At 40.1% G+C, this 26,569-nt stretch overlaps 1 protein-coding gene across 3 annotated transcripts; it reads left to right on the top strand.

Annotated features, from left to right (window-relative positions):
• The first annotated feature begins 13,651 nt into the window (after positions 1-13,651).
• SMIM8 (small integral membrane protein 8) lies at positions 13,652-24,973 on the top strand. Of its 3 annotated transcripts, none has more exons than XM_055535543.1 (3): positions 13,652-13,772; positions 22,703-22,860; positions 24,506-24,973. In XM_055535543.1, exons 2-3 carry the CDS (start codon positions 22,726-22,728, stop codon positions 24,662-24,664), a joined length of 294 nt encoding a protein of 97 aa, XP_055391518.1. In that variant the 5' UTR covers positions 13,652-13,772; positions 22,703-22,725; the 3' UTR covers positions 24,665-24,973. The 3 variants fall into 3 exon arrangements, with proteins under 3 accessions (XP_055391518.1, XP_055391519.1, XP_055391520.1); XM_055535544.1 differs by having other exon boundaries at positions 13,757-13,883; XM_055535545.1 differs by lacking the exon at positions 13,652-13,772 and adding an exon at positions 21,078-21,100.
• The last annotated feature ends 1,596 nt before the right edge of the window (positions 24,974-26,569 follow it).

The raw sequence follows: 26,569 nt of genomic DNA, 5'->3' as shown, positions 1-26,569 counted from the left end.
AAGTTCATTTGTACCATTTTTTTAGATTTCACATGTAGGTGATATCATGTGATATTTGTCTTTCTCTGACTTACTTCACACAGTATGACAGTCTCTAGGTCCATCCATGTTGCTGCAAATGGCATTATTTCATTCTTTTTTATTGTATATGTGTACCACATCTTCGTTATCCATTACTCTGTCAATGGACACTTGGGTTGCTTCCATGTCCTGGCTATTGCAAATAGTGCTTCAATGAATACTGGGGTGCCATGTGTCTTTTCAAATTACGGTTTTCTCCAGGTATATGCCCAGGAGTGGGATTGCTGGATCATATGGTAGCTCTATTTATAGTTTTTTTTGGTGGGGGGGAATATGCTATTTTATTAACATTTAAATTTCACTAACAATGAATTCAAGTATCTGCTAGCCATGTGCTCAGATTTTTGAAATAAAGATAAAATGGAGGTACAGCTTTAAGGGTGCAATGAATTTAACACTGCACAATGTACCCAACAATTAGACAATCTATACACTTAGGAGCAAAAGTTTAGGGACAAACCCTGAAATTGGAGGAAAAACATGCCACTCAGGACTGAAGAGAAGTCCTTGGTTGCTGACAGAATCTCCCCTTGACTTCAGACTTGAGACAAACTGAGGGAGTCTGTGTACAAAAACCCACATAATTCAGACCAAACAGTAACAGGATAGATTTGCCAGAGCCAGTTTGGATTGTGGGGGCCAGTCTGAAGCAAGAAGGGTTAGCTGGAGGCTGGAAATTTTGCAACTGAAATGCAGGATCTGTAGATTTAGAGCAGCCATCTTCTAAGAATCACTGATTTCCAAACAAGTTCACAAGATGCTTTTCCCAAACAGGTTATTTTCAGTTTTTTAAGGAACCTCTGTACTGTTCGCCATTGTGGCTGCACCAATGTACGTTCCTACCAACAGCGTAAGAGGATTCTTTTTCCTCCACACCCTCTCCAGCTTTTATTGTTTGTAGATGTTTAGATGATGGTCATTCTGCCTGGTGTGAGGTGATACTTCATTGTAGTTTTGATTTGCATCTAATAATTAGTGATGTTGAACATCTTTTCATGCGTTTGTTGGCCATCTGCATGTCTTCTTTGGAGAAATGTCTATTTAGATCTTCTGCCCATTTTTCGATTGTATTTTTTGTTTGTTTGTTGTTGAGCTGCGTGAGCTGTTTGTATATTTGGGAGATTTATCCCTTGTCCATCTCTTTGCAAATATTTTCTTCCATTCTATAGGTTGCTTTTTCATTTTGTTTATGGTTTCTCTTGCTGGACAAAAGCTTTTGGGTTTAATTAGGTGCCATTTGTTCATTTTTTTCTATTTTTATTACTTTAAGAGGTGGATCAAAAAAGATATTGCTGCAATTTATGTCAGAGAGTGTTCTGCCCATGTTTTCCTCTAAGAATTCTATAGTATGTGGCCTTACATTTAGGTCTTTAATCCATTCTGAGTTTGTTTTTGTGTATGGTGTTAGAGAGTGTTCTAATTTCATTCTTTTTTTTTTTTTCCTCCTGAGAAAAAATATTTTCTCAGGAGGAAAAGGGGTACAGGTGGATATACACATGGGTGAACTCTGAGAGAAAGTTGCCTCTAATTTCATTCTTATAATGCAAGCTGTTAGTTCCCCAATCAGGGATTGAACCCATCACAGTGGAGGCACAGTCTTAACCACTGGACCACCAGAGAAGTCCCTACTTCTCTCTTTCTAACATGCAATCCTCAGTTATATCAGGAGCTCATGGAAGATTTTTAGCATTTAGAACGACTCCAGGAACACAATAAATATTTCTCATTTATTTATTGGAGCATAGTTGATTTACAATATTGTATTAGTTTCAGGTGTACAGCATGGTGATTCAGTTATACATACATTTTTTTCAGATTCTTTTCCCTTTTAGATTATTACAGAATATCGAGTAGAGTTCCCTGTGCTATACAGTAGATCCTTGTTGCTTATCTATTTTATATAATAGTATTCATAGTATTAGGGCTTCTCTGGTGGCTCAGACAGTAAAGTGTCTGCGAGACCCGGGGTTCAATCCCTGGGTCGGGAAGATCCTCTGGAGAAGGAAATGGCAACCCATTCCAGTACTCTTGCCTGGAAAATCCCATGGACGGAGGAGCCTGGCGAGCTACAGTCCATGGGGTCGCAAAGAGTCGGACACGACTGAGTGACTTCACTTTCACTTTCATTCATAGCTCAGTTGATAAAGAATCTGCCTGCAATGCAGGAGACCTGGGTTCGATTCCTGGGTCGGGAAGATCCCCTGGAGAAGGAAATGGCAACCCACTCCAGTGTTCTTACCTGGAGAATCCCATGGACAGAGGAGCCTGGCAGGCAACAATCTATGCGGTTGCAAGAGTCGGACACGACTTAGCAATAATTTAGAAATATTTTTTCTCTTAGCAAAGAGAAAGAGAGAGGTGAATGTTAATCCCATACTCCTAATTTATCCCTCCCCTTCCTATGTATTTCTCAGTAAGTAATAGTTGATGAGAGCAATATAGTGCTTCCTAGGTTTCAGATTCTGGTAAGAATGAGCCAAAGGGCTCTGTATCCTGAGCTGCTGCCTCTTATTCTGGTGCCATTGGTGATTCATTCAACTTCTGACTGATGTAGGGAAGGATTGAGGAAAAATGCCTCGTGGATACAGAATATCCGAGGAGTTGGAAAGGTCACATTTCTATATCTAAAGTGAATTTTCAGCAGTTTTCAAATGAAAATATGAGCATCATTTCCTGATTGTGTGTTAGTTGCTCAGTCATGTCTGACTCTTCGTGACCCCACAGACTAGCCCACCAGGCTCCTCTATCCATGGGATGCTCCAGGCAAATTAGTTGCTCAGTCATGTCCGACTCTTTGTGACCCCATAGCCTAGCCCACCAGGCTCCTCTATCCATGGGATTCTCCAGGAAAAAATAGTGGAGTGGGTAGCCATGCCCTCCTCCAGGGGGTCTTCCTGACACAGAAGTCAAACTTGGGTCTTCTGCATTTCAGGCAGATTCTTTACCATCTTAACCACCAGGGAAGCCCTTTCCTGATTGTAACTCCTCCTAAATCAGCCCTTTCTGGATCCAGTGGCACAATGGGCTTGCCCCACACCAGGCAGTCATCAGCAGAGACCCAGCTCAGAAACCACATCTCCCCACCAGGTCACTGAAAGCACTCACGTTTTCAATATTTGCACTTAGAGCATCAGGTATTTTCTAAGCATTTTCCATAGCCAGGAGATACTGCTTTCCTATTTGAGATACTGTTTTTCCTAAATAAAAGGAAGTCACATATTCCCCAGGCACCAGGCTTTCAAAATTTTCTGGGTTTGAGTGGGCTCTAAGTTAATCAATGCATATGCCTCTAGCTCTGGTTGAGTTTTCTTTATTATATATTGGCTGTGTTCGGTCTTAGTTGCAGCAGGTGGAATCTTCAATCTTCACTGTGGCATGCTGTATCTAGTTCCCTGACCAGGGATCAAACCCAGGCCCCCTGTATTAGGAGTCAGGAGTCTTAGCCACTGGACCACCAGGGAAGTCCTTCTACTTGATTTTTCTAGCTGTCAAGTCTACGGTTAGAAGGCCCTATTTTACACACCTCTACTTAAGAAAACAAGTATGCAGTATCAGAAAACATTTAGATCCACCTGGATATGTTCAAAGTACACACAGTGTAACAGATACTAGACTTGTATGCCAAATAAACCTGGGTTTTCATTTCTCTCCCTTTATTATTTGAATTTTCTTTAAGAAAAATAATAATATGAATGGCTTTGTGTATATGTAAATGTTAATGCAGATATTGGAGAACAAACTACAGATTTATATCTTCTCCACCAATTTGTGTCAAATGGTTCCTAATTTAATCCTTGCATGCCTCCCCACCCTTCCAAAAAATATTACTATTTTGATAGTTAGATTCTAGATGGGAGACACAAGTACCGGCAACAAAATCCCACTGTGTATAGAAAAGTCTATAGAAATCTGTAAATGTACCCTGTAGATTAATAATATGAAATATAAATAGATACATACATGAGTAAGTACCCCCCACTCCAGGGTGGCTGGAATACTCACTGACTATGACTTCATTATGTGCTCAGGAGTTAGCTCCATCATCCGGCAACAATGTGCAGGTATTGGATAACAGTGTCTGACCTGCAATAGGCATTTGATAAAAGTTAAATTTACGGTTAAAAAGGTGACTAATGAGTCATAGTTGAAACAGTTTGAGATTCCCATATGAAAGGGGATCTCAGGAGGTTAAAAGCAGGAGCTACTGGTTATTTCAATGCAATCGATGGGCAAAAATATTAATACATATGTAACTATAGAAGATGAAATAATTGGGTCAAATACTTCCTCCAGTGCCTACACTAAACTTTAAAAAATCAAAACAAAACCACATCCAGATTAAAAATTATCTCGGACTTTTTTGTGTGTGTGATTCAAATGAGAGGCACACACTTGAAATTCCATTCAGGGCGTAAAGGCTGTGGCTTGACCACTCCATGTGTTGCCAAAACATTTCAGCAGATGGTGTTTTGTAAAGTAAACATGGACATAAAACAGCCATACGCTCTTCTAAGTTTTCATGCCTAAGTATGCTTACCTTTTGCTCCATGTAGTATAATTTGTTGTTATATAGTCACTAAGTCATGTTGGATTCTTTGTGACCCCATGGACTCCAGCATGCCAGGCTTCCCTGTCCTTCACTATCTCCTGGAATTTGCTCAAACTCATGTCCATGGAATCAGTGATACCATCCAACCACCTCATCTTCTGTTGCCCCCTTCTCCTCTTGCCCTTAATCTTTCCCAGCTTCAGGGTCTTTTCCAGTGAGTCTGCTCTTCGCATCAGGTGGCCAAAGTATTGAGTTTCAGCTTCAGCATCAGTCCTTCCTATAAATATTCAGGGTTGATTTCCTTTAGGATTGACTGGTTTGATCTCCTTGCTGTCCAAGGGACTCTCAAGAGTCTTCTCCAGTACCACAGCTCAAAAGCATCAGTTTTTCAGTGCTCAGCCTTCTTTATGGTGCAACTCTCCACACAGTTAATTTTACACCCAGCCTTCATATGGGTATACACAGAATTAACACAATGGCACCCAGAGTCAAAGCTTCATAGCAATCTCAGAGACTGTTAAGCATCTTTAGCCTATTGGAAAGGCTGAGAAGGAAACCCAGCATATGTAATGACCTGTGTCAGGCACTGTAGAGAAAGGAGAAGGCTTTGCCAGGAGTACCACTACACACCCACCAGAATGACTGAAATTGAAAAGACAGACAATATTAAGATATTGGTGGGAGTGTGCAACACTGAAACTCTCATACACTGCTGGTGAAGTATAAATTGGTGCAATCACTTTGGAAACTATTAAATGTAGTAAAATTGAACATACACCCACTGATGACTCAGCAGTTCTAATGCCAAGTGTGTATATACGTGCATCAAAATACACTAATGTTCATAATAGTCTCAAACCGAAAATACCCAAATGTCCATCAGCATAAGAATGGGTACATGAACTGTGACATATTCATATTTTCAACCTCCTCACAAAGACTACCAGGAAAAACTGTTGATCAAGTAAAGCTTACAGAGTCTTTGTAACGTGGGAATTAGGGAATAGTGTTTTTAGGGTTTGGAATTCTGGGCTCACAAGATTAATGGCAGGTCTTTCAAGGTAAGGAACTGGTTAGGATTGGGTCAAGTTCATGATACCATATTTTAGGAGTGGTGGTCATAGCAAAGTGACATTCTGCAGGTGAGTTTTCAAGAAATAAAACCATTGTCTTGGTAAATGAGTTGTTTACCTAGACAGGAAAACTGTTCATTTTTATTAATTGGTTAGCAAAAAATTTCCTGATATAAATAGTAATGTAATTTATTGATCTGCTATTGTATCTTCCTTGTTATATTGACATTGGGTGGTCTCAGCAATCAGTCCCATTAGTTAAGTTCATGTTGAGGCAGGAAATCTCACTTCTCAGGACAATGTAATACTGTGTAGCAATGGAAATAAATAACAGACTAAGTGCATTAATATGAACAAATTTTAAAACAGAAAAGTTTAAAAAATTAATACATAGTGATAAAAATCAAAATAACAGTTACCAGAGAAGGGGCTGGATAGTGACTGAGAGGAGCTGTGATGGGGTTCTGAGATGCCCTTATGGGATATTCTGAGATATCCTAGCTCCTAACTCAAGTGGTGGTCACTTGAGTGTGTACACTTGGTAAGAATCCGTCAAGCTGTTCACTTAGGATTTGTATACTTTCTTTTAGTTAAACAAGAAGATTATTTAAAAAATAGAGGTGAAAAAAGGAAAAGTCTAAATTCCAGCACCATATGTGTGTGCTCAGTCACTCAGTTGTGTCCGACTCTTTGCACCCCCATGGACTCTAGCCCACCAGGTTCCTCTGTCCGTGGGATTTTCCAGGCAGGAGTACTGGAGTGGGTTGCCATTTCCTTCTCCAGTGGATCTTCTCAACCCAGAGATCAGACCCATGTCTCCTGCATTGGCAGGTGGATTCTGAGCCACCTGGGAAGAAAGAATAGAAGTGAGTAAAAGAAAGGTCTAAAGTCTATCACCAGTGTATATTAAATTATTGCTACTGAAAATAAGTATACCAACAATATTAAAGAAAATCTGAACAAAAGGAAACAATTCCTCATAATTACACGGTCCTGTTGGTCTGTTTGCCTTGATTCACGTGCTTTCTGTTATTCTGTGCCTGTGTCACTTGGCTTTATTCCATCAGGCATCCAGGCACTAATGGCAGAGCGCTCTTTCTCTGTCTGCCCACTCAATTATATTGATCAAAGCTCTGCATCCTTTCTGCAAACAAACAAACATTGTACAATATGATGTTCATGATGCTCTGTTAGACTCTGGGACCTCTCTCTAAATGTTTGTAAATTTGGTAATAGGCTGCAGAGTACATCTGCGGGTTTGAAGAGAGACAGACACTCTTGGTTGCTTGGAGTGAGTGGTAGAGTCTGATTGATCTAGAACAGAAATTGGATCATTTGTAGAGATGTGGGTGGACCTAGAGAACGTCAGACAGAGTGAAGTTAGTAAGAAAAAGCCCCAAATATGATATATTAATGCATATATGTGGAATCTAGAAAAACAGAGTGCTGCTGCTGCTGCTAAGTCGCTTCAGTCGTGTCCGACTCTGTGCGACCCCATAGACGGCAGCCCATCAGGCTCCCCCGTCCCTGGGATTCTCCAGGCAAGAACACTGGAGTGGGTTGCCATTTCCTTCTCCAATGCATGAAAGTGAAAAGTGAAAGGGAAGTCGCTCAGTCGTGTCCGACTCTTAGCGACCCCATGGACAGCAGCCCACCAGGCTCCTCTGTCCATGGGATTTTCCAGGCAAGAGTACTGGAGTGGGGTGCCATTGCCTTCTCCAGAAAAACAGTGTAGATGATCCTATTTACAAAGCAGAAACAGAGATACAGAGGTCAAGAATAAATATATGGCTACCAAGCAGGGAAAGGGGTATGTGGGATGAACTGGAAGACTGGGATTGGTATATATACTTTATTGATACCATATATAAAATAGATAACTAATGAGAACATACTGTATAGATTAGGGAACTCTACTTAATGTACTGTGGAGCCTTGAATGAGAAGAGAGTCCAAAATAAAGGGGATCTTCCCAGGTGGCTCAGAGTGGTAAAGAACCCGCCTGCCAATGCAGGAGATGCAGGAGACACAGGTTTGATTACTGGGTTGGGAAGATCTCCTGGAGAAGGAAATGGCAACCCACTCCAGTATTCTTGCCTGGAAAATCCCATAGACAGAGGAGCCTGGCAGGCTACAGTCCATAGGGTCACAACTGAACACATATGGCTGATTCACTTTCCTGTACAGCAGAAACTAACACAACATTGTAAAGCAACTATTCTCCAGGAAAAATTAATTAAAAACAAAAAACAGAAATAGAGCGAGCCTCTGGGTCAGATTAGAAAACCTCTACTCCTGTTCACACGGAGGCTGGCCTCTTGCTTTGCCTTTTCACTGTGGATTTTGACAACATTAATGCTGTCATTAATCCAGAAAAGCACTTAGCTTGTCACCAGGTCACCTTACTTCAGCACAGTTACAGCTTTCCTGTGAATAAAAACACTTACCGTAATCCACATATAACCTGCCCTGTGTGTCATCTGCTGTGTAACAACTTCCACATGACTTGAGGAAAAGCTCCAAGTGTTTTCAAACTAAAGAAAGAACAGGAGAAAAGAGAGAGAGTCAAAGAAAATAGAAGAAAAGGGAATCTTTCTTATTCGAACTTAAAGAGACTTTTCTTATTTGTTTAAGCAAGGTCATGACATTCTTTTAGAGACATTGCAATAAAGGTCTTTATTGTATTTTATTCATCGAAGTAACTCAATTAGTTGCTTTATGCCCTAAAAGAATAGAGTTAAAAATAATTAGAATAGAGTTTCTAATCTTCCGAAAAGCTCTGTTTATTTATTTAAATTGAAGTATAGTTGATTTGCAATGTTGTGTTAGTTCAGGTGTACAGCAAAATGATTCTGTTATACATGCATGCATATATATATATATGCATACACACATATATATTTATCCAGATTCTTTCCCCTTATAGGTTGTTACGAAATATTGATTATAGTTCCCTATGCTATGCAGTAGGTCCAAATCTCTGCTTTGTTTTCGAAGCTTAGGAAGCATTTTCTCAAGATAAATGTCATTGCCCCCAAATTATCCCACTCACTTGATTATATTTGCACTGATCCCAATCCATGCAGACCTAGGATCAACAGCAACTGTATTTAAATCTCCACCATCTGAAATGGCCATTTTGTCTGATTTGCTGGAGGCTTCATCCAGTCAGACATATAAATCTCCAGAGGAATTTCTTAAGATGAGTTAAAATATGACACATCCCTCTCCCCAGGGTAGAAACTATATTATAAAAACCAGTTATGTCTTACCTGGTGGATGAAGAAGGAAAGTGACTCACCACGAATGTCTGTGGTTCCCAAGGTGAGGTCCAAGGAGGAGGAACAGCAGCGCCTGGGAACTTACAGTGGAATTTCTCAGGCCCCACCCCAGACCTCCTTTCTGAGACACTGGTAACTGAAGCAGGTTAGATCCCTGGGTTGGGAGTATCCCCTAGAGGAGGAAATGGCAACCCACCCCAATATTCTTGTCTGGGAAATCCCATGGACAGAGGAGCTTGGCCAGCCACAGTTCACGGGGTGGCAGAAAGTTGGACACAACTGACTGAGCACACATTCACAATTGATGTTTTAACAAGCCCTTTGAGTCTGACGCTTGCTCAAATTGCAAACCCTTCATGTGGGAAAATGCTGAGGGTATGTGGATGTCAGACCAACTGACAAGACTTCACAAACACTAAGCATCTTGTGAGTTCATTTGTTAGGCTCTGCAACCTCTCTCTAAATGTTTGCAAATTTTTAAATATACTGCATTTTATAACTACATTAAATTTGCTTTATTTCAAAGATATGTACAGGAAACAGTAGTTTCTAGTACAACCCAAATATACCCAAGCTTTTCAAGCATCTAGATAAAAATAAGGTCTCATGAACATTGATACCGGTGTTTCACTGGCATATTTGTCCTACCTGTAAATCTCAGGGTCTCCCCACCCAAGGGCATGGCTAGTTAAACAGGCAGGTTGCAAAGCCTTGCATGGGCCCCTCTCTACCTCAGGGAGATCCCCCTATTTTTGGAAATTGGGTTTGGGCAAGGGTGGAAGAGTAAGAAGGGTGGGCTTGGGGATTTGTTTGTGTTTTACCACTGATGGGAGCAGATTGATAAAGGATTGAAACATCTGTGCCTCAGTTCAGAGAAGGTTCTGCAGCCTTGGTTGCTATTGGAGGTAGCCACAGAATTGATGTCCAACAATAATCAGTATCAAGGCTGCAAAGAACAAAGAGCTTTTTGAGGGGTCTTAAAAATTACAATTTGGGAGACAGATTCAGGTAAAAACCAAATGAAAGACTCTTCTGGGGAAGAGAGTCAGACACTTATAAAAACAAAAGCCATAAGATTGTTCAATAATTATGATTGACTTTGGTGCAAGGAAGGAAATTTTTTTAAATGTCATTAATTAATTAGTTGATGTTGGCTGTGCTGGGTCTTCGTTGCTGCGAGGGCTCTCCTCTCGTTGCTCTGAGTGGGAGCTACTCTCTAGCTGTGTGCTCAGGCTCCTCATTGCGGTGGCCTCTCTTGTTGGGAGCACGGGCTCTAGAGCACGCGGGCTTCAGTAGTTGTAGCACATGGGCTTAGTAGTTGCAGCTCGCAGGCTCTAGAGCACAGGCTCAGTAGTCGTGGCACAGGGGTTAGTTGCTTTGCAGCATGTAGGATCTTCCCAGACCAGGGATCAAATCTGTGTCTCCTGCATTGGCAGGTGAATTCTTTACCACTGAGCCACCAGGCAAGTGCAAGAAAGGAAATATTTGTCCTTAAGGGATAGGCCATCACCAGTTATTTTAGGGAAATCCAATAAGTATCTTGAATTTCTGGAACACTGGGCAGATTCTCTGGACACCTGCTTTAGATGGTAAGTGATCAAAAGTCAGGTTCCATCCAGGCTAAGACGTGTGTCAAGTCACACTTTCTTGATGGCCTCCTGGCTCCATTTGAGAGCATTCTCTCAGCAATACCAACCCCATTTTGATTCTGCTTTCACAACTGTGGGCCTGCAGGCCCATCCTAACAGCTCTACCCTCCTCCACTAGGCCCCCTTTCACAATATCTCACTTGCACCCCATTCTGGGAAAGTGTTCCTCATGGTCCAGAGGCACAGTGCAATGGGTTGGTTGGCTATTCTTCATCATGGAACCTCCTCCTCACCATCTCCCTAGTCCACTTAACATCCCTTCAGTGAGTATTTCTGGAGCTCTTCATGTCTGGAAATACACCTATGAGCAAAATATAGAGCCTTCATGCAGCTTCCTTGAAGAAGCTCCATGGAGCTTTCATGGTGTATTCATTGTCATGGCAATCCTAGCACAGGTTGGAAAAGAATTTCCAGACACAGAGCATTTCAGAAGGGAGTGAGTTTATTAAGAGTAAACAGCAGAGGTCATGTGGATGCTGCAAACACAGCGGGCCGACTTCCTGACAGAACTAGGAAAGCCAACACTTCATGGGTTTGTAGGAAATTTTTATAGCCTCAAGACAGAGAAATTTCCTGCTGGAGGTTGGCATCAGGTGATTGGTTAGGGTGCTATAGGGTGAGCACTGAGGTGGGCATTTTGCCTAATATGGAGTCAGGAAGCTCGCTGATGATGATCGGGGGCCTTTTGGCAACGGTTACAAAGGGGCTTATTCAGTTCTGGAGATGACCGTGTTTCTGGGCTCCCCTTTTGTAGCCTTCATGCCAGGTCTTGCACCAGTAGCCTTGGAATAGGACTCCACATTCATGTCTTCATGGAGCTTACATGAAGAAGAATGGAAAAGAAAGACAATAAAGAAATAAATTGTATAGTGGCAGGTAGTGACACTATTTTTTTCAAAGTCCCTTGGGAGTCTCACATGTGTGTTCAGCACCAGGTCCACCCATTTCTTTCACTCTGGACTTTCTCTCACCATAAGAACACATCCCCTCACCACCATGTGAGGGCGTGGCTGTGGCACCCCTTGGTGGAAAAGTTCTGTTCTGTGGTCCCTGCTGGCTGCTGCTTCTCAGGAGTTCTGTGTAATCTGGACTAGAAAGCAGGTCTACCGGTAAGGTGGAAATCTGCTGGTTTTGTCTTTCTAGTACCTCTACCAGAGAAGGCAATGGCAACCCACTCCATTTGCCTGGAGAATTCTTGCCTGGAGAATCCCAGGGACGGGAGCCTGGTGGGCTGCTGTCTAAAGGGTCGCACAGAGTCAGACACGACTGACGTGACTTAGCAGCAGCAGCAGCAGTACCTCTACCCCATCCTAAATCTCAGAGGTATGATGATATGACCTTGACCCAGGCTGGGCCAGCCATGGTATCCCTTCCTCCTGTCCACAGCAATTTGTCCTGAAAAATGGTACATGACCCAAAAGTCATGAAAGCTAGTCAGAGCTCTTTTATGAGATTTGATATATAGATGATTAGAAAAACTCTCTTTCCACTTGGATGAACCTTAACGTGATGAACCCTACTCCAAGACATGGAGTAAGTGTATGTAAGAAGCAACTGAAGCACATAGAGAAATGAGACAAGAGAGCCCTGTTGGCATATATGGATGTACCACGTCTCATTGTTCCCCCAACAAGTTTCCTCCCTGTACCTAATTACATGAGGTAATACAGATCCTTTCACACTTGAGTTACTTTCAGTTATTTGCAGCTGAAAATAATAATTGTATGCTGAGCCCACATTAATCATATCAACTGCTTTGACATGGACTGATGCTAGGGAAAAGAAGCCAGCATTTATTATATAAAAATTACAGCAGCAATAAAACAAACCCTGCCTTTGACAAAACACCATATTAACATCATAGTAATAAGTTAATACAATTTTATTACACCTTATAAATTAACTATTAATTCTTGCCTGAAAAAAAATGCACCAGCACATATGAGATTCCCTTGAAAGGGCTCACAGACCACCAGGGAACTTCTAATTAAAACAGACATCTTTGGTAAACTTGAACGAATTTTCACATGGATGAAACTTTGTTTTATGCAGCTAGTCCCATCAAATATAAAATCTCCTAACCCTAGCAAATATCAAATCTCTTGTTAAATATTATTAAATATTGATGATGCTATTTTAAAACAGGATTATAAAAGCTGCATTCAGACTAGCATCATTCTTCAAAGTAATTTCTTAAAAGCATCATAAAATAGAACTATTGTCTATTCATATCATTTGCATTGTACCATATCCATTAAACTGACAAGATCTTTAGGCTTTTCTCTCTTATAATTACCTATAGTTTATGCTATTTTTTTTTAATTAAACAGGTTCTTAGGTTTCACTTATTCTTTTACTTGATCACTTTAGGTTGATCATGATAGTAAAAGTGCTTTTCTTTGCATAGTGGTATTTGGCATTTAGGGCTTCCTGGGTAGCTCAACTGGTAAAGAATCTCTGCAATGCAGGAGACCCTGGTTCCATTCCTGAGTCAGGAAGTTCCCACGAAGAAGGGATAAGCTACCCACTCCAGTGTTCTTGGGCTTTCCTGGTGGCTCAGGCAGTGAAGAATCCGCCTGCAGTGCAGGAGAGCCTGGTTGGATCCTTGGGTTGGGAAGATCCCCTGAAGAGGGTATGGCAACCCACTCCATCACCATCAGCAAAGTGTGTGCAAATCACAACCATAACCACATCTTGGAATTTCAAGGCACTAATAGAATGGCAGAGCACTAACTGTGCATTTGAAAGACTGTGCCCATAAAATGGGGCCTGCAGGAGACCAGATTCAAGTGTTCTTTCCCAAATCAGAAAGCTTTCCCCTTCCATTAAATAAACGTAGTTCTAAGTGATTTCTTCTTTTACTTATACAAAACACACACGCGAAACTGGAAAGTTATTGGAACCTAGGGGACTGAAAACATAAGGCAAAAAAGGGAAGAAACCTAAAATGCCCCTTGCAAACTTCATCCCTCCGTTGGGCTGGAGGACTCATCTCCACAACTCCCGCGCCCCTGCGCCGCAGCCTCCAGGCCGTAGGGGCCGCTGCAGCGCTGAGTTTGCGGAGTGCGCTGAGACGCTCTCTCCCGCAGGAGGAGACGAGACGGAGTGCGGCGGGCAGGCAGAGGTGACCCCGCGACAGGTGAGCGGCGGAAGGGGTTGGCGTGGCGGGGTCGAAGACGAGGTGGCCGCTCCACAGCGGTCTTGATCCTGTCCTTGGCGGGCCCTACCGCCCTGTGGACCTCGCTCCCAGGTGCGTGGATTCGGACTCGGGGGCGTTCTCTCGAGGCCCCCTCTTTCCCGGTACAGTCGTCGGCACTCGGTGAACTCCCAGAGCTGGATCTGGAGGTTTCTGACCCCACGGGGCGCGTGTCCCGCCCCATACGTGGACACATCCACCCAAAGAACCTTCTCATATTCTGGACAGTTTTTTTGGTATCCCACCTCACCAAACTCCTAATTAGGGGAAAGTGGTTTTGTAATTTTTTCACGTGAGTTTCCTCTTTGCTTTTTAAGTGTGTTTACAGTCCTGTGTCTCCCCTGCAAGACAATGTCTAGAACTTAATTGAATGCAGTTTCTTTTTCTGGAGGCCTCAAAGGCATCTGTCTTTGACTAATAGCAAGATGTAGTGTAGGTCCCCGAGAAGGCGATGGCACCCCACTCCAGTACTCTTGCTTGGAAAAGCCCATGGACGGAGGAGCCTGGTAGGCTGCATGCAGTCCATGGGGTCGCAAAGAGTCGGACACGACTGAGTGACTTCACTTTCACTTTCCACTTTCATGCATTGGAGAAGGAAATGGCAACCCACTCCAGTGTTCTTGCCTGGAGAATCCCAGGGACGGGGGAGCCTGGTGGGCTGCTGTCTATGGGGTCGCACAGAGTCGGACACGACTGAAGCAACAGCAGCAGCAGCAGCAGCAGCAGTGTAGGTCCCACAGTATGGGGAAGGCAGCGGACCCAATAATACTTTACAGCCCTCAGATTGTTGGCAACATCCTTTGTAAATAACATTCCTTGTCAGTATCTGTCTCTAGGTATGGTAAATTTCAAGGGATTAAAAAAAGAATAACTTTTACCAATAAAAACAACAAATACAGAGTTCATCTTTAAAACCCAAAAGGGAGGGGACATATGTGTATCTATCTGATTCATGTTGATGTATGACAGAACCAACACAGTATTGTAAAGCAATTATCCTTCAATTAAAAATAAATTTAAAAAAATTAAGTGATTATAATTTTATGCTTCGTTGGAATATTAATTACTCAGCCATAAAAATGAATGAAATTGGGTCATTTGTAGAGAAGTCGTTGAACCTGGAGTCTGTCATACAGAGTGGAGAAAATCAGAGAGAGAAAAACCAATATTGTATATTAATGCATGTATATAGAATCCAGAAAATGGTACTGATGAAGCCATTTGCAGGACAGGAATAGAGAGACAGATGTAGAGAACAGACTGTGGATGGTGAGGCGGGCTGGGAAGGGGAGGGTGAGACAAATGAGAGACAAAAGAGCCAGACGCTGCTGTATAGCACAGGAAGCTCAGTTCAGTGCTCTATGAGACTAGAGGGGTGGACAAGGGTGGGGTGAGAGGCTCAAGAGAGGGGGGATATATGTATACATATAGTTGATTCACTGTGGTTATGCAGCAGAAACTAACACTAAAGCAATTATACTCCAATTGAAACATTTTGTTACATTTCTTCAATCGTATAATGACTTAGAAATGCTGAGTCTTAGCGATTTAGGAGTGAAGTGGTGGACCAGTGGTTGGCTGGAACATGAGTGACCTGGATTATCTCACTCTTCCATGGGCAAAGACAATCAATCTCTTTTGGTTTAGATTTGTTTAGAAAAAGGGATTGAATTAATTGGTGGAGATGAAAATAGCTACTATTCGTTGAACTTGTTATGTCCTTTAAAAAATGTTACCTCATTTAATCTACAAAGTCATTCTATGCAGTAGGTAATATCCCTTTTATAAAAGTGCAAACTGAAGCTCAGAGAAGTTGTCACTCAAAAACATACACTTAATAGGTAGCAAAATTGGAATTTGCAGCAATGGTACATTCCCTTAAGACAGAAAGCTGTCTGATTCTGTCCTGAACTTGTTTATTCTAAATCAAATTATTTTTAAGGTGTCCTGCCCCAAACTTCAAGTTATTTTCTTAAATTCTGAAATAGTGTGGTATGTGAAACAAAAATAACAAGTACATTATATATCCTTAAAGTATTTTATCCATTTTATAATTCCCCTAAGGCTTTTATTTAATAAAAGCAAGGCTTTATTGATGGTATTCCTTTTCACGAGTATTCTGTGATTCTGACCTTTTTTTTTTTTTTCATTTATCTTCTGTTCAGATGCTTATTTCAAAATGAATATCTAAGGATTAAGTTTCTCACCAAAGTAACTCATATTCTTTATCTTGGGCTAATTTTTATGTCATGCCAGTTTTGTGCCAGCAAATTGTTTAATATCAGCTGCCAAGTACATTCTGGATTATCCCACAGAGCTGGAATTTTAATAAAGGAGAGAAAATGGTTTAAAATTTCTGCTGCTTAAGATCATCTTTGTACAGTCTCGCACAGTGTATTTGTTCTGGGGGCACGATTTTCACTCATACTTTAGGGCGTTGCTACAAAGAGGCCGCTGCTTCCTTTTTCATCACATATTGCCTTCCCCAGAGAATGGGCAGGAGAAAAAGGTAAGGAACCTTTTGCTGGGAGGGACGTATGAAGTAAATGCAGTTTAGTTTAGATCTTTTTTTTAAAAAAAGCTTTTAGATTGGAGTATAGTTTCTTTACAATGCTGTGTTAGCTGCAGGTGTGCAGCACAATGTATGATTTAGTTATACATACGTTTTTTCCAGATTCTTTCCCCTTATAGTTTATTACAAAACACTGAGTGTAGCTCCCTGTGTTATACAGTACATCTGTGTTGATTATTTTATATAGAGTCATGTATGTTAATCCCAGATTCCTAATTTATCCCATGCTACCATTCCCTTTTTTGTAACCATAAGTTTGTTTTCTATGTCCGTGAGTCTTTTTCTGTTTTATAAATAAGTTTGTTTGTATCGTTTAGATTCCATGTATAAGTGATATCATATGGTATTTGTCTTTCTCTTTCTGACTTACTTTGCTTAGTATGATCTCTAGGTCTATCCATTTTGCTGCAAATGGCATTATTTCATTTTTTTGTTGTTCAGTTGCTCAGTTGTGTCCAAATCTTTGCTACCCCATGGACTGCAGCGCACCAGGCTTCCCTGTCCTTCACCATCTCCCAGAGCTTGCTCAAACTCATGTCCATTGAGTCAGTGATGCCATCCAGCCATCTCATCCTCTGTTGTCCCCTTCTCCTCCTGCCTTCAGTCTTTCCCAGCATGAGGGTCTTTTCCAGTGAATCAGTTCTTCACATCAGGTGACCAAAGTATTGGAGCTTCAGCTTCAGCATCAGTCCTTACAATGAATATTCAGGACTGATTTCCTTTAGGATGGACTGGTTGGATCTCCTTGCAGTCCAAGGGACTCTCAAAAGTCTTCTCCAACATCACAGCTCAAAAGCATCAATTTTTCAGCATTCAACCTTCTTTTTAGTCCAACTCTCACATCTATATAGCTTTAACTCTACGGACCTTTGTCGGCAAAGTAAGGTCTCTGCTTTTTAATACACTATCTAGGTTTGTCATAGTTTTTCTTCTTTTATTTTTTAGGACTAAGTAATATTCCATTGTATGTATGTACCACATCTTTATCCATTCATCTGTTGATGGACATTTAGGTTGCTTACATGGCTTGGCTATTGTAAATAGTGCCGCAGTGAACACTGGGGTGCATGTATCTTTTTGAATTATGGTTTTCTCTGGGTATATGCGCAGGAGTGGGATTGCTGGATCATATAGTAGCTCTATTTTTAGTTTTTAAAGAAGCCTCCATACTGCTGCACCAGTTCACACTCTCACAAACAGTGATGGAGGTTTCCCTTTTCCCCACATCCTCTCCAGCATTTATTATTTGTAGATTTTTCAATGATGGACATTCTGAACAGTGCTAGGTGATACCTCACTGTGATTTTGATACTCTGATAGTTAGCAGTGTTGAGCACCTTTTCATGTGGTTTTTGGCCTTCTGTATGTCTTCTTTGCAGAAATGTCTTTTTAGGTCTTCTGCCCATTTTTTGTTTGGGTTGTTTGTTTTTGTTTTTTTTTTTTTTTTTTGGATATTGAGCTGCATGAGCTATTTGTATGTTTGGAAATTAATCCCTTGATCACATGATTTGTAAGTATTTTTTCCCGTCTTTGGTTGTCTTTTCATTTTGTTTATGGTTTCCTTTGCTGTGCAAAAGCTTTTAAGTTAATTAGATCCCATTTGTTTATTTTTGTTTTTATTTTCATCACTGTAGTAGGTGGATCCTTTGGGATCCAAAAAGATATTGCTGAGACTTATGTCAAAGAATGTTCTGCCTGTATTTTCCTCTAAGAGTTTTATAGTATCCAGTCTTAAACTTAGGTCTATAATCCATTTTAAGTTTGTGTTTGTGTATGGTGTTAGAGAATCTTCTAATTTCATTCTTTTACATGTGGCTGTCCAGTTTCCCCAGCACCAGTTGTTGAAGAGACTTGTCTTTTGTCCAGGAGAGACGTATGAAGTAAAGACAGCTTAGTTTAGATCTTTTTTTATAGGCAGGTATGAAAAATGCATGTCTCTTCTATTAAAAAAAGTTATGTACACAATTTCTTATTTAAGGGAACAAGAAATGGGTGATGGAAAAAAATGAAGAAGAAATAAGAAGAGGGCACCTGGACAGATTGCACAGCCATGGGGTGGCCCCTGGGACACCTAACTTACTGAGTGTTTTAGAGGTCAACTGGCGCAGAAATTAATCACCAAATTGGCCAGCAGCAGTGCAATGTCAAGTTCCTATCATCCCTGCTAGTGTGTGTGTGTGTGTGTGTGTGCATGCAGGCACATGTGCACACTAGAGAGAGTCCCTTTTTAACACAATAAATGTAGGTCCTTGCTTAAAAATAAACTCATCTTGAAAGCAAGTATATCTAGAGATGGATCAATATCATATGTGAATAAGTAAGTGTGATTTACCTCACACTTTGCAGTGGGGAAAAAAAAGAGTAAGAAGAAGTGGGAGAAAGTGATGGGGGGACTTAGAAGCTCTAATGGATGTGTGTCAGATGGTAACTGTTTTTGAGGTACTGTCCACTCAGTGTTGGAATAGGTTGTTGCTGTGCTTTGAATTCATGATTAGTTCTGTAGCTTTTAAAATTAGAACTTACATCAGCTCTGATTAACACACCTGTGAAGAAACAACTAAGGTTTTGCATTTTATGTACTTATCCAACCACCACATCTTGCATGTCCTTCACAGTCATATTCCTACCATTCTGTGGGCCAGGCATGTGAGGAGATAGAAAAGAACATTTTCTTACATGAAAAGTCTCATTTTGTTCTGTTCTTATTACAAATTCTTACCTAATAAATCCCTTTTTGGCCTCAGTAATCTGTCTCTCTTTATTTAAAGTATCAGTCAGTCATTCAGTTCAGTCACTTAGTTGTGTCCGACTCTTTGCGACCCCATTGACTGCAGCACGCCAGGCTTCCCTGTTCACCATCTCCCGGAGCTTGCTCAAACTCATGTTCATCTACTCGGTGATGCCATCCAACGATCTCATCCTCTGTCATCTCCTTTTTCCTCCTGCCTTCAATCTCCCAGCATCAGGGTCATTTCCATTGAGTCAGTTTTTCACATCAGGTGGCCAAAGTATTGGAGCTTCAGCTTCAACATCAGTCCTTCCAATGAATATTCAGAACTGATTTCCTTTAGGATTGTCTGGTTTGATATCTTTGCAGTCCAAGGGACTCTCAAGAGTCTTCTCTGACACCACAGTTCCAAAGCATCAATTCTTCAGCACTCAGTTTTCATTATGGTCCAGCTCCACATTCATACATGAATTAAAGTCAGTAGTTCTAAAGTATAAGATTCTAAAATAATTTCCAAATCAAAGATTTGTCATATTTAGGGAGTATTTTGCCATACTGTAATAGAAATGCACTGACCAGTCCTAAGAATAATAAATAAATAGTTTTATATTTAACTAATATTGGTATAATTATTTTCATAAATGTAAGGGTTGTGTGTGTGTGTGTGTGTGTGGTTGCACGCATGCCCGCTTCATCACTCAGTCATTTCTGACTCTGTGACCCCATGGGCTGTAGCCCACCAGGCTCCCTCATCCATGGAGATTCTCCAGGCAAGAATAGAAGGTTGTTAAAATTTTTGTTAGTTCCGTGAGTGGTATAAACAAGTTCATGAACTTTGGGGAGAACTGTTGAAGCATCTGCAGTGACTGTGGCACATAAAAAGAGAAGCGGCAACAGAACTGAGCAGTCTTATCCCAGGCCTAGTAAAAGAGTGCTATATGATAGAAAGTAGTACTTTCATTGGGCTTCCCTGGTAGCTCAACTGGTAAAAAATCCACCTACAATGCCGGAGACCCTGGTTTGATTCCTGGGTCAGGAAGATCCCCTGGAGAAAGGATAGGCTCCCCACTCCAGTATTCTTGGACTTCCCTGGTGGCTCAGACAGTAAAGAATCTGCTTGTAACATGAGAGACCTGGGTTTGGAAGATCCCCTGGAGGAGAGTATGGCAACCCATTCCAGTATTCTTCCCTGGAGACTCTCCATGGACAGAGGAGCCTGGCAGACTACAGTCCATGAGGTTACAAAGAGTCAGACGTGACTGAGCAACTAAGCACAATACTCTCATATGTTCCTAAAAATATCACGAACAATGAAAATTGTGGTATGTTAAATCTTTTAAAATATAGTGTGGTAGGTAATTCTTTAATTTGTAAAAGTCACTCAGTCATGTCCGACCCTTTGTGACCCCATGGACTGTACAGTCCATGGAATTCTCCAGGCCAGAATACTGGAGTGGGTAGCCTATCCCTTCTCCAGCGGATCTTCCTGACCCAGGAATTGAAAAGGGGTCTCCTGCATTGCAGGTGGATTCTTTACTATCTGAGCTACCAGGGAAGCCCTTTAATTTGTAAAAGTCCCTTTCAATAAACATTTGCAGTAGTTTCCAGCCTATGTATTCTTTAATTGTCATTTCTGGCAAAGAGTTTAACATGAACAGTTTAACGTAAATGGAATGTTGGTGTCTACAGTTTACAAATAAATACTACCTTGATTGCTTATTTATTTGTTTCATCACAAAGTAAGTGTAGGTTCAGCTAAGTAAAGAGAGAATCTTGTGCAAATACAATATTTATATATATAGCAGAGATGCTGTCTCCCAGGCGATAGACCTCAGTAAGATCCCCAAATAAAACTTATCTTGCAACTTTAAGTTTGTGCATTTTTCTTCAGTTTACAGTTTCAAGAAATTCACCTAAGAAATGTGCATGTGAGTGGACCCCTGGTTCAGCAGAAAACATTGGAGTTTTTTGGTAACCTTGGGCATGATGTGTTGGAAGCATGTGCTGGCTGAACAGATTTCAGGCATATTATGGAATTGTTTCAGAAGTTGTCTGTAGTGGAAAAAAAATCACTGTTCCAATAGAGAAAATTAGTAACTTGAATGCTGTTGAAATTTTTAAAAAATTGCTAGTTACTGCTTGAATGATGTGTTAAATGCTGTTGAACCAAGTGTTTTATGAGTTGTTACCTCATAATTCATGTCCAAAGTGGACTTCAAAGAAGAGGTAAATAGAGGTTAATGATCATTCTTTTCTGCTGTAATGCATCATGGTCGGAAGAGATGAGACCACTTGTCATTGGCAAGTCAGTTAACTCCCAGGGCTTCAGAAATGTTCATTTGCTCCCCAGTGATGATGAAGCCAGTATACATGTCTAGAGAACATGAGGTTTATTTGATGAATAACTGAGAATGGTTGGCAAGAGGAAGATAAGAGTGAAAAGCAAGATCCTCTTGCTGATGGACACCTGCTCTGCCCAACACACTCCTGTGTTTGGATCACATGTGTTGAGTTTTCTCATTGACTAATCTTTTTCACTTTTGAAAAAACTGGACTCCTAAGTTTCTCCATAAGTAATAAGGTTGCAGAAATATTGCTTTTATAAAGACTGTAAAATGGAAAACTTAATACTTGAATAAACAAAGCCCCAACAAATGTTTAAATGTGAGTGTTTGACTCTCATTTTATAACATTTACTGAGGGTTCAGCATTTCCCCCAGAGAATTTTATTATATTGTCATGAATCTCAGCCGTTCTTTGGAAAGCTTCTTTCCCTATCTTTTCCCTTCCAAGCTTCCCCCCACCCACCCCACCAGCGTTTGGTGGCAGGATTGGTAAGAATAACCTTTTGCCCAGTAGTATGTAGAAGAAAAAAATATTCACGAAGTGTTGACATTCTAGCAGGGAGAACCAGAAGCCAAAAGACATACTTCAATCTATTAGTGTAGATTCTGAGTAATTAAGAGAAAAATGATTTCCAATTAAGGATTAGGATAGATTCTAATTAAGAGAAAAATGATTTCCAATTAAGGAGGTAGCATAGTGTTTGTTGCCAGAGAGTGGGCGATAGAGGAGTAAGGACAACAGCTGCTCACCCTTCCTGCATGGTACTGGTGCTGGGGTGACCCAGTGGGGGAAGGCAGAGGGGTGGGAAGGGAAAGTGGGAGAGGAGTCAATCTGTAGGAGGAATGGAGCAAAAGAATGTTCATGCTTCTTAGGTTGGTGCCCTGAAAGGGCTGTTGGAAGGTGAGGAACAGTGAAAATGGAAGGAAATTAAGGTGTGGATAACCCACTGGCCACTCCTACCCTTAGTACCCCCTTCATATAGCAAGATACAGCATGACTCATACCTCACTAGTTCCATGAGATGAAAAAGAACCATTTTACCAAACAAAACCTAAAGGCCATTTACAAAGTATGTGTTATACAAAGTAATAAAAGAATTGACCATCACTTTTGGTATATATCTAGACTGGAATTCGAAAAAAGACTGAATATAGAATGATTTTTTAAAGAGCATTATCAGAAAAACATAACTTTGAAGGGAAAAAAAGTCTCTGATTTTATTTTTAGGTATTAAATCATCATTAGTCAAGATGTCTTCAGCACCTGAGCCTCCAGCCTTTAAAAAGGAGCTGCCCAAGGAGAAAGACCTGGGAAACGTAGGGCTCAGAGGGGTCCGCACCACAACCTTATTTCGAGCTGTGAATCCAGAGCTCTTCATTAAACCTGTAAGAAATCATCTGGGATAAGACTTTATGTTCAATTTACCTAGGCTTTCAGAAATAGAAAGTTCTAATTTTCCTGTCACATTTGATTTTATCACGGATATTTGATGTTAACTAGTGCCGTCTATGGGGTCGCACAGAGTTGGACACAACTGAAGCGACTTAGCAGCAGCAGCAGCAGTAAGACCTCTCTGTGGATAAGAAGTAGATGGAAGGAAAATCTTAAATGCTGTTTCACTAAATATACATATAAAACTAATTATTTTGAGGGTGTTTGAGAATTTAAATGGTAAATAGTTGAATTTTAATCAACTGATCAAATTCCTGTTTAAAATTTTATTTTAATAGCTGCATTGATTTTAAGGAAACTTTTTGATTGGGTATTATTAAGTAAATAAGACCTTCCATTGAAACAAAGAAAACAGAATGAAAATCTGATCAGTCTACAATTCCAGGCTTATTAATAATATTTTAACCTAGGAGATTTTGCAAACATATATTGAAAAATATGAAAACATGCATTTATACACTGTTAGGGAGTTAGCTAATAATATTTTTGTAGCAAGTTACTGAATACATTTGATTTGTTAAGTTTTATTTTTTGAAAAATGCAAATCAAGTCATAAAATTTAATTAAATGTTTGAATTTGATTAGAATTTTAATAACATAGTTACCAGTATAAACTGTTTGAAAGTTAAATAGGTCAATTTAGCAATCAAATCATTAAATCAAGGCAGAATGTTTTAAAAACTTTGAGCTAATGTGTTTTTTTACTTGCCAAGTACAGTTCAAGAACTGCAAAAGTAAGCTGCTCTGAGTGAGTGGCCTTTCTCAGATGTCCATCCCACTGAAAAAGTTTGACCTTGATTTTTTTGATGATTAAGAATAGTAGTGAAACAGAAGCAGAAAATACAGAATCGAAAAGCTTTTTTTAAAAAAATTCAGAAATTCCCTAGCTATCCAGTAGTTAGGACTCTGCCCTGTCACTGCCAAGGGCCCACATTCAATCCCTGGCTGGGGAACCAAAATCCCCAAAATTCTGTGGTGTGACAAAAAAAAAAAAAATCAAAGTAGCATCCCTTTGCCTCTTGGATTTTACACAGCAAATCAGAGTTATTATAACAGCATATCTGTTCTATGACTGTGTTTCTTGAGGTAATAGACTAAGTTCCCAGATAAGGGTGTGTCTGTTTTGCTGTACCTGGTATATAACATGAAAGGCATTCTGCCAGTTTTTCATGATCCTGGGTGACAAGAAAAGCATGTAGACTTCATTCCTCACTTCTTAATAAAAATAAAAAATTTAAGGTTTGCAGATGGGAAACTTGGGCCCAAAAAAGTTAAGCAACTTCTTCACAACATAGGTAACTGAAAACTGAGCACCAGACCAATTTCCTTCCTAAAGGTGAAGGTCAGAGATGTCCCAGCTGTGAAGGGAAGAAGGAAGAGTCTTCCATAGTCTCTAAGTTATCAGGAGTTGAATTAACTGAATAAAGAAATGGATAAATATTAGAAATGAAATTTTACCCTAGGAATGCTGGTATGGTACTAAAGCCTTGGCATGATGAGCGGAAAGTGCAGGAGATATTTGAGTCTCCTCAAATTGGTCTTATTGAGACCTCGTGATTTTTTTTTTTTCTTTGACAGAACAAACCTGTAATGGCTTTCGGATTAATAACCCTTTCACTTTGCGTGGCTTATATCGGTTACCTACATGCGACACAGGAGAATAAGAAGGACCTCTATGAAGCTATTGATAGTGAGGGACACGGTTATATGAGGAGGAAAACATCTAAATGGGATTGATTGAGCTGGTTGCTGCAGATGAAGGTTTACTGGGGGCTCTGAAATCTTCAGCTGAAGATTAGGACCGCACAGTGTCTTGTTTGTTGTTCAGAAGATGCTGCTGAGGAAGAAGGATGCCGATTGCAGCCAGGCCCCTAGAGTGAATGTTGTCCTTTCAAAATGGCAGGCATTATCGTGTTCTTTTTTCCACAGAAAGAGCTGTTCAGTATTTTAATTTTATTAAATCCTCTTTTAAAAAGTGCCATGAGAATGGAAGTCATTTTTGTAAATTATAAAGTTCTGTCCAATAAAAGTACTGCTGCTCTTAAATTTGCCTGGTATTGTTAATATTTTAAGGGGAATGTGCATTTACAGCTGTTGTGAAGGTTTAGTTTTGCTTTTTGCAAAGGCAGTGTTCTTTTTCTCTCTGGTGAAGAAGAAAATGATTATAAAGTATTGTAAAGCCTGCAGTTAAAAACAGTTTTTACAGAATTACAGATGGGTTGTATATTTCAGTTTTCCATTTCAGCTAATTTTGGTCCAGATTTTTATTTTAGTTGAAAAGATACTCCCACTCAATTACTCAAATAAAGATTAAATGAAAGAATAACCCAGAGTAATTGGAGTTGTTTAAAAAAAATAACCAGACAATATGTTATACTGAGTATGATGTTTTTATTTGACAACTAAATGTTATCTATTTTGTTTTCATTGTAATTTGTTATTTCATTGTTATTTGTATTTCATTGTTATTTCATTTCATTGTTATCATTGTAATTTAATGTTACAATGATACTATAAATGTAAGACCAAATGTTCTTATAGTTACTTGAAAACTAGAACTGCTCAGTAGATAAGAAGCTCTAGATTTAAAGTAACCGTAAATATATGGGGTTTACCTTATACTTTTCTGATGAGGGTTCTAGATGTGTTTTATTTCTAGATATTTACCACATTCTCCAAATCATTGGAATTGCATCTTAGTAAATAAATCTTGTCTCTGAAATTTTGTTTCATATATTATTAACAAGTAAAATAATTGCACAGGCAGAGTTTATCATCATAATGTAAGATTTAATTTCCAGTGCTTTATGGTAGTTTTGTAAGATACATGAAAAAGTAATTATGTCTGATTTGTAGATATTAAAGAGCTTAGCTAATTGAGTTATCTGCATGCAACTAAATTAAATCTTTATTACTGACCCTTAAATATTTCTTTGTGAGGTCTCTCTATATAGTACACTTCATACAGTTTAAATACACTTAGGTGGTATACAATGCCTTTTAATTTAAAGTATTATCTTTTGCTGTTGGTTGGTAAAGAACTAGAGTTCTTCTGTTTTCAACTTATGCATTTAATGCCACGTCATCATCATTAGAGTTCTTCTAATATTCAACAAAAGAAGTTACTCTTTGGTGGGGGAAGTATTAGTAAGCTATCAAGAGGTTATTGCAGCAAAGAAGGGCTGCAGGAACTGGGCAGAGGGCAGCCTTAAACCACGTGACTGTGTGTGAGTGAACCAGGGTAGCAGTAGATTCCACAAGGTGCACAGCTGCGAAAAATAGTGCAAGGGAAGAATTCCATTGAATTTTAGAAACAACCTGACTTCCCTGGTGGCTTAGACGGTAAAAGTGTCTGCCTACAGTGGGAGACCCAGGTTTGATCCGTGGGTCAGGAAGATCCCCTGGAGAAGAAAATGGCAACCCACTCCAGTATTCTTGCCTGGAAAATTCCATGTACAGAGGAGCCTGGTAGGGTACAGTCCATGGTGTTGCAAAGAGTTGGGACAGGACTGAGCGTTTTCAATTTCACTTTCAACCTAACTGTGCTACTGTTCATAGGTCTGTTACAAGTTCTGTAGCACGGTCTTCTATGTGCAGTGTCAAAGACTGCTTGGCTGTGGATGTTTTCAGTCCTTCTCTAAA

Source organism: Bubalus kerabau, chromosome 9 (genome assembly GCF_029407905.1).
Source record: "Bubalus kerabau isolate K-KA32 ecotype Philippines breed swamp buffalo chromosome 9, PCC_UOA_SB_1v2, whole genome shotgun sequence".
NCBI classification, from domain to species: Eukaryota; Metazoa; Chordata; class Mammalia; order Artiodactyla; family Bovidae; genus Bubalus; species Bubalus kerabau.
The sequence above is the reverse complement of the archived record's forward strand: the minus strand, read 5'-3'. Positions and strand labels throughout refer to the sequence as shown.

Excerpts from the sequence above, each read along its gene's own strand:
- SMIM8 (XM_055535543.1), top strand. The coding sequence starts at position 22,726 with ATGTCTTCAGCACCTGAGCCTCCAGCCTTTAAAAAGGAGCTGCCCAAG. Across the intron at positions 22,861-24,505 it reads CAGAGCTCTTCATTAAACCT|AACAAACCTGTAATGGCTTT; the intron begins GTAAGAAATCAT and ends TTTCTTTGACAG.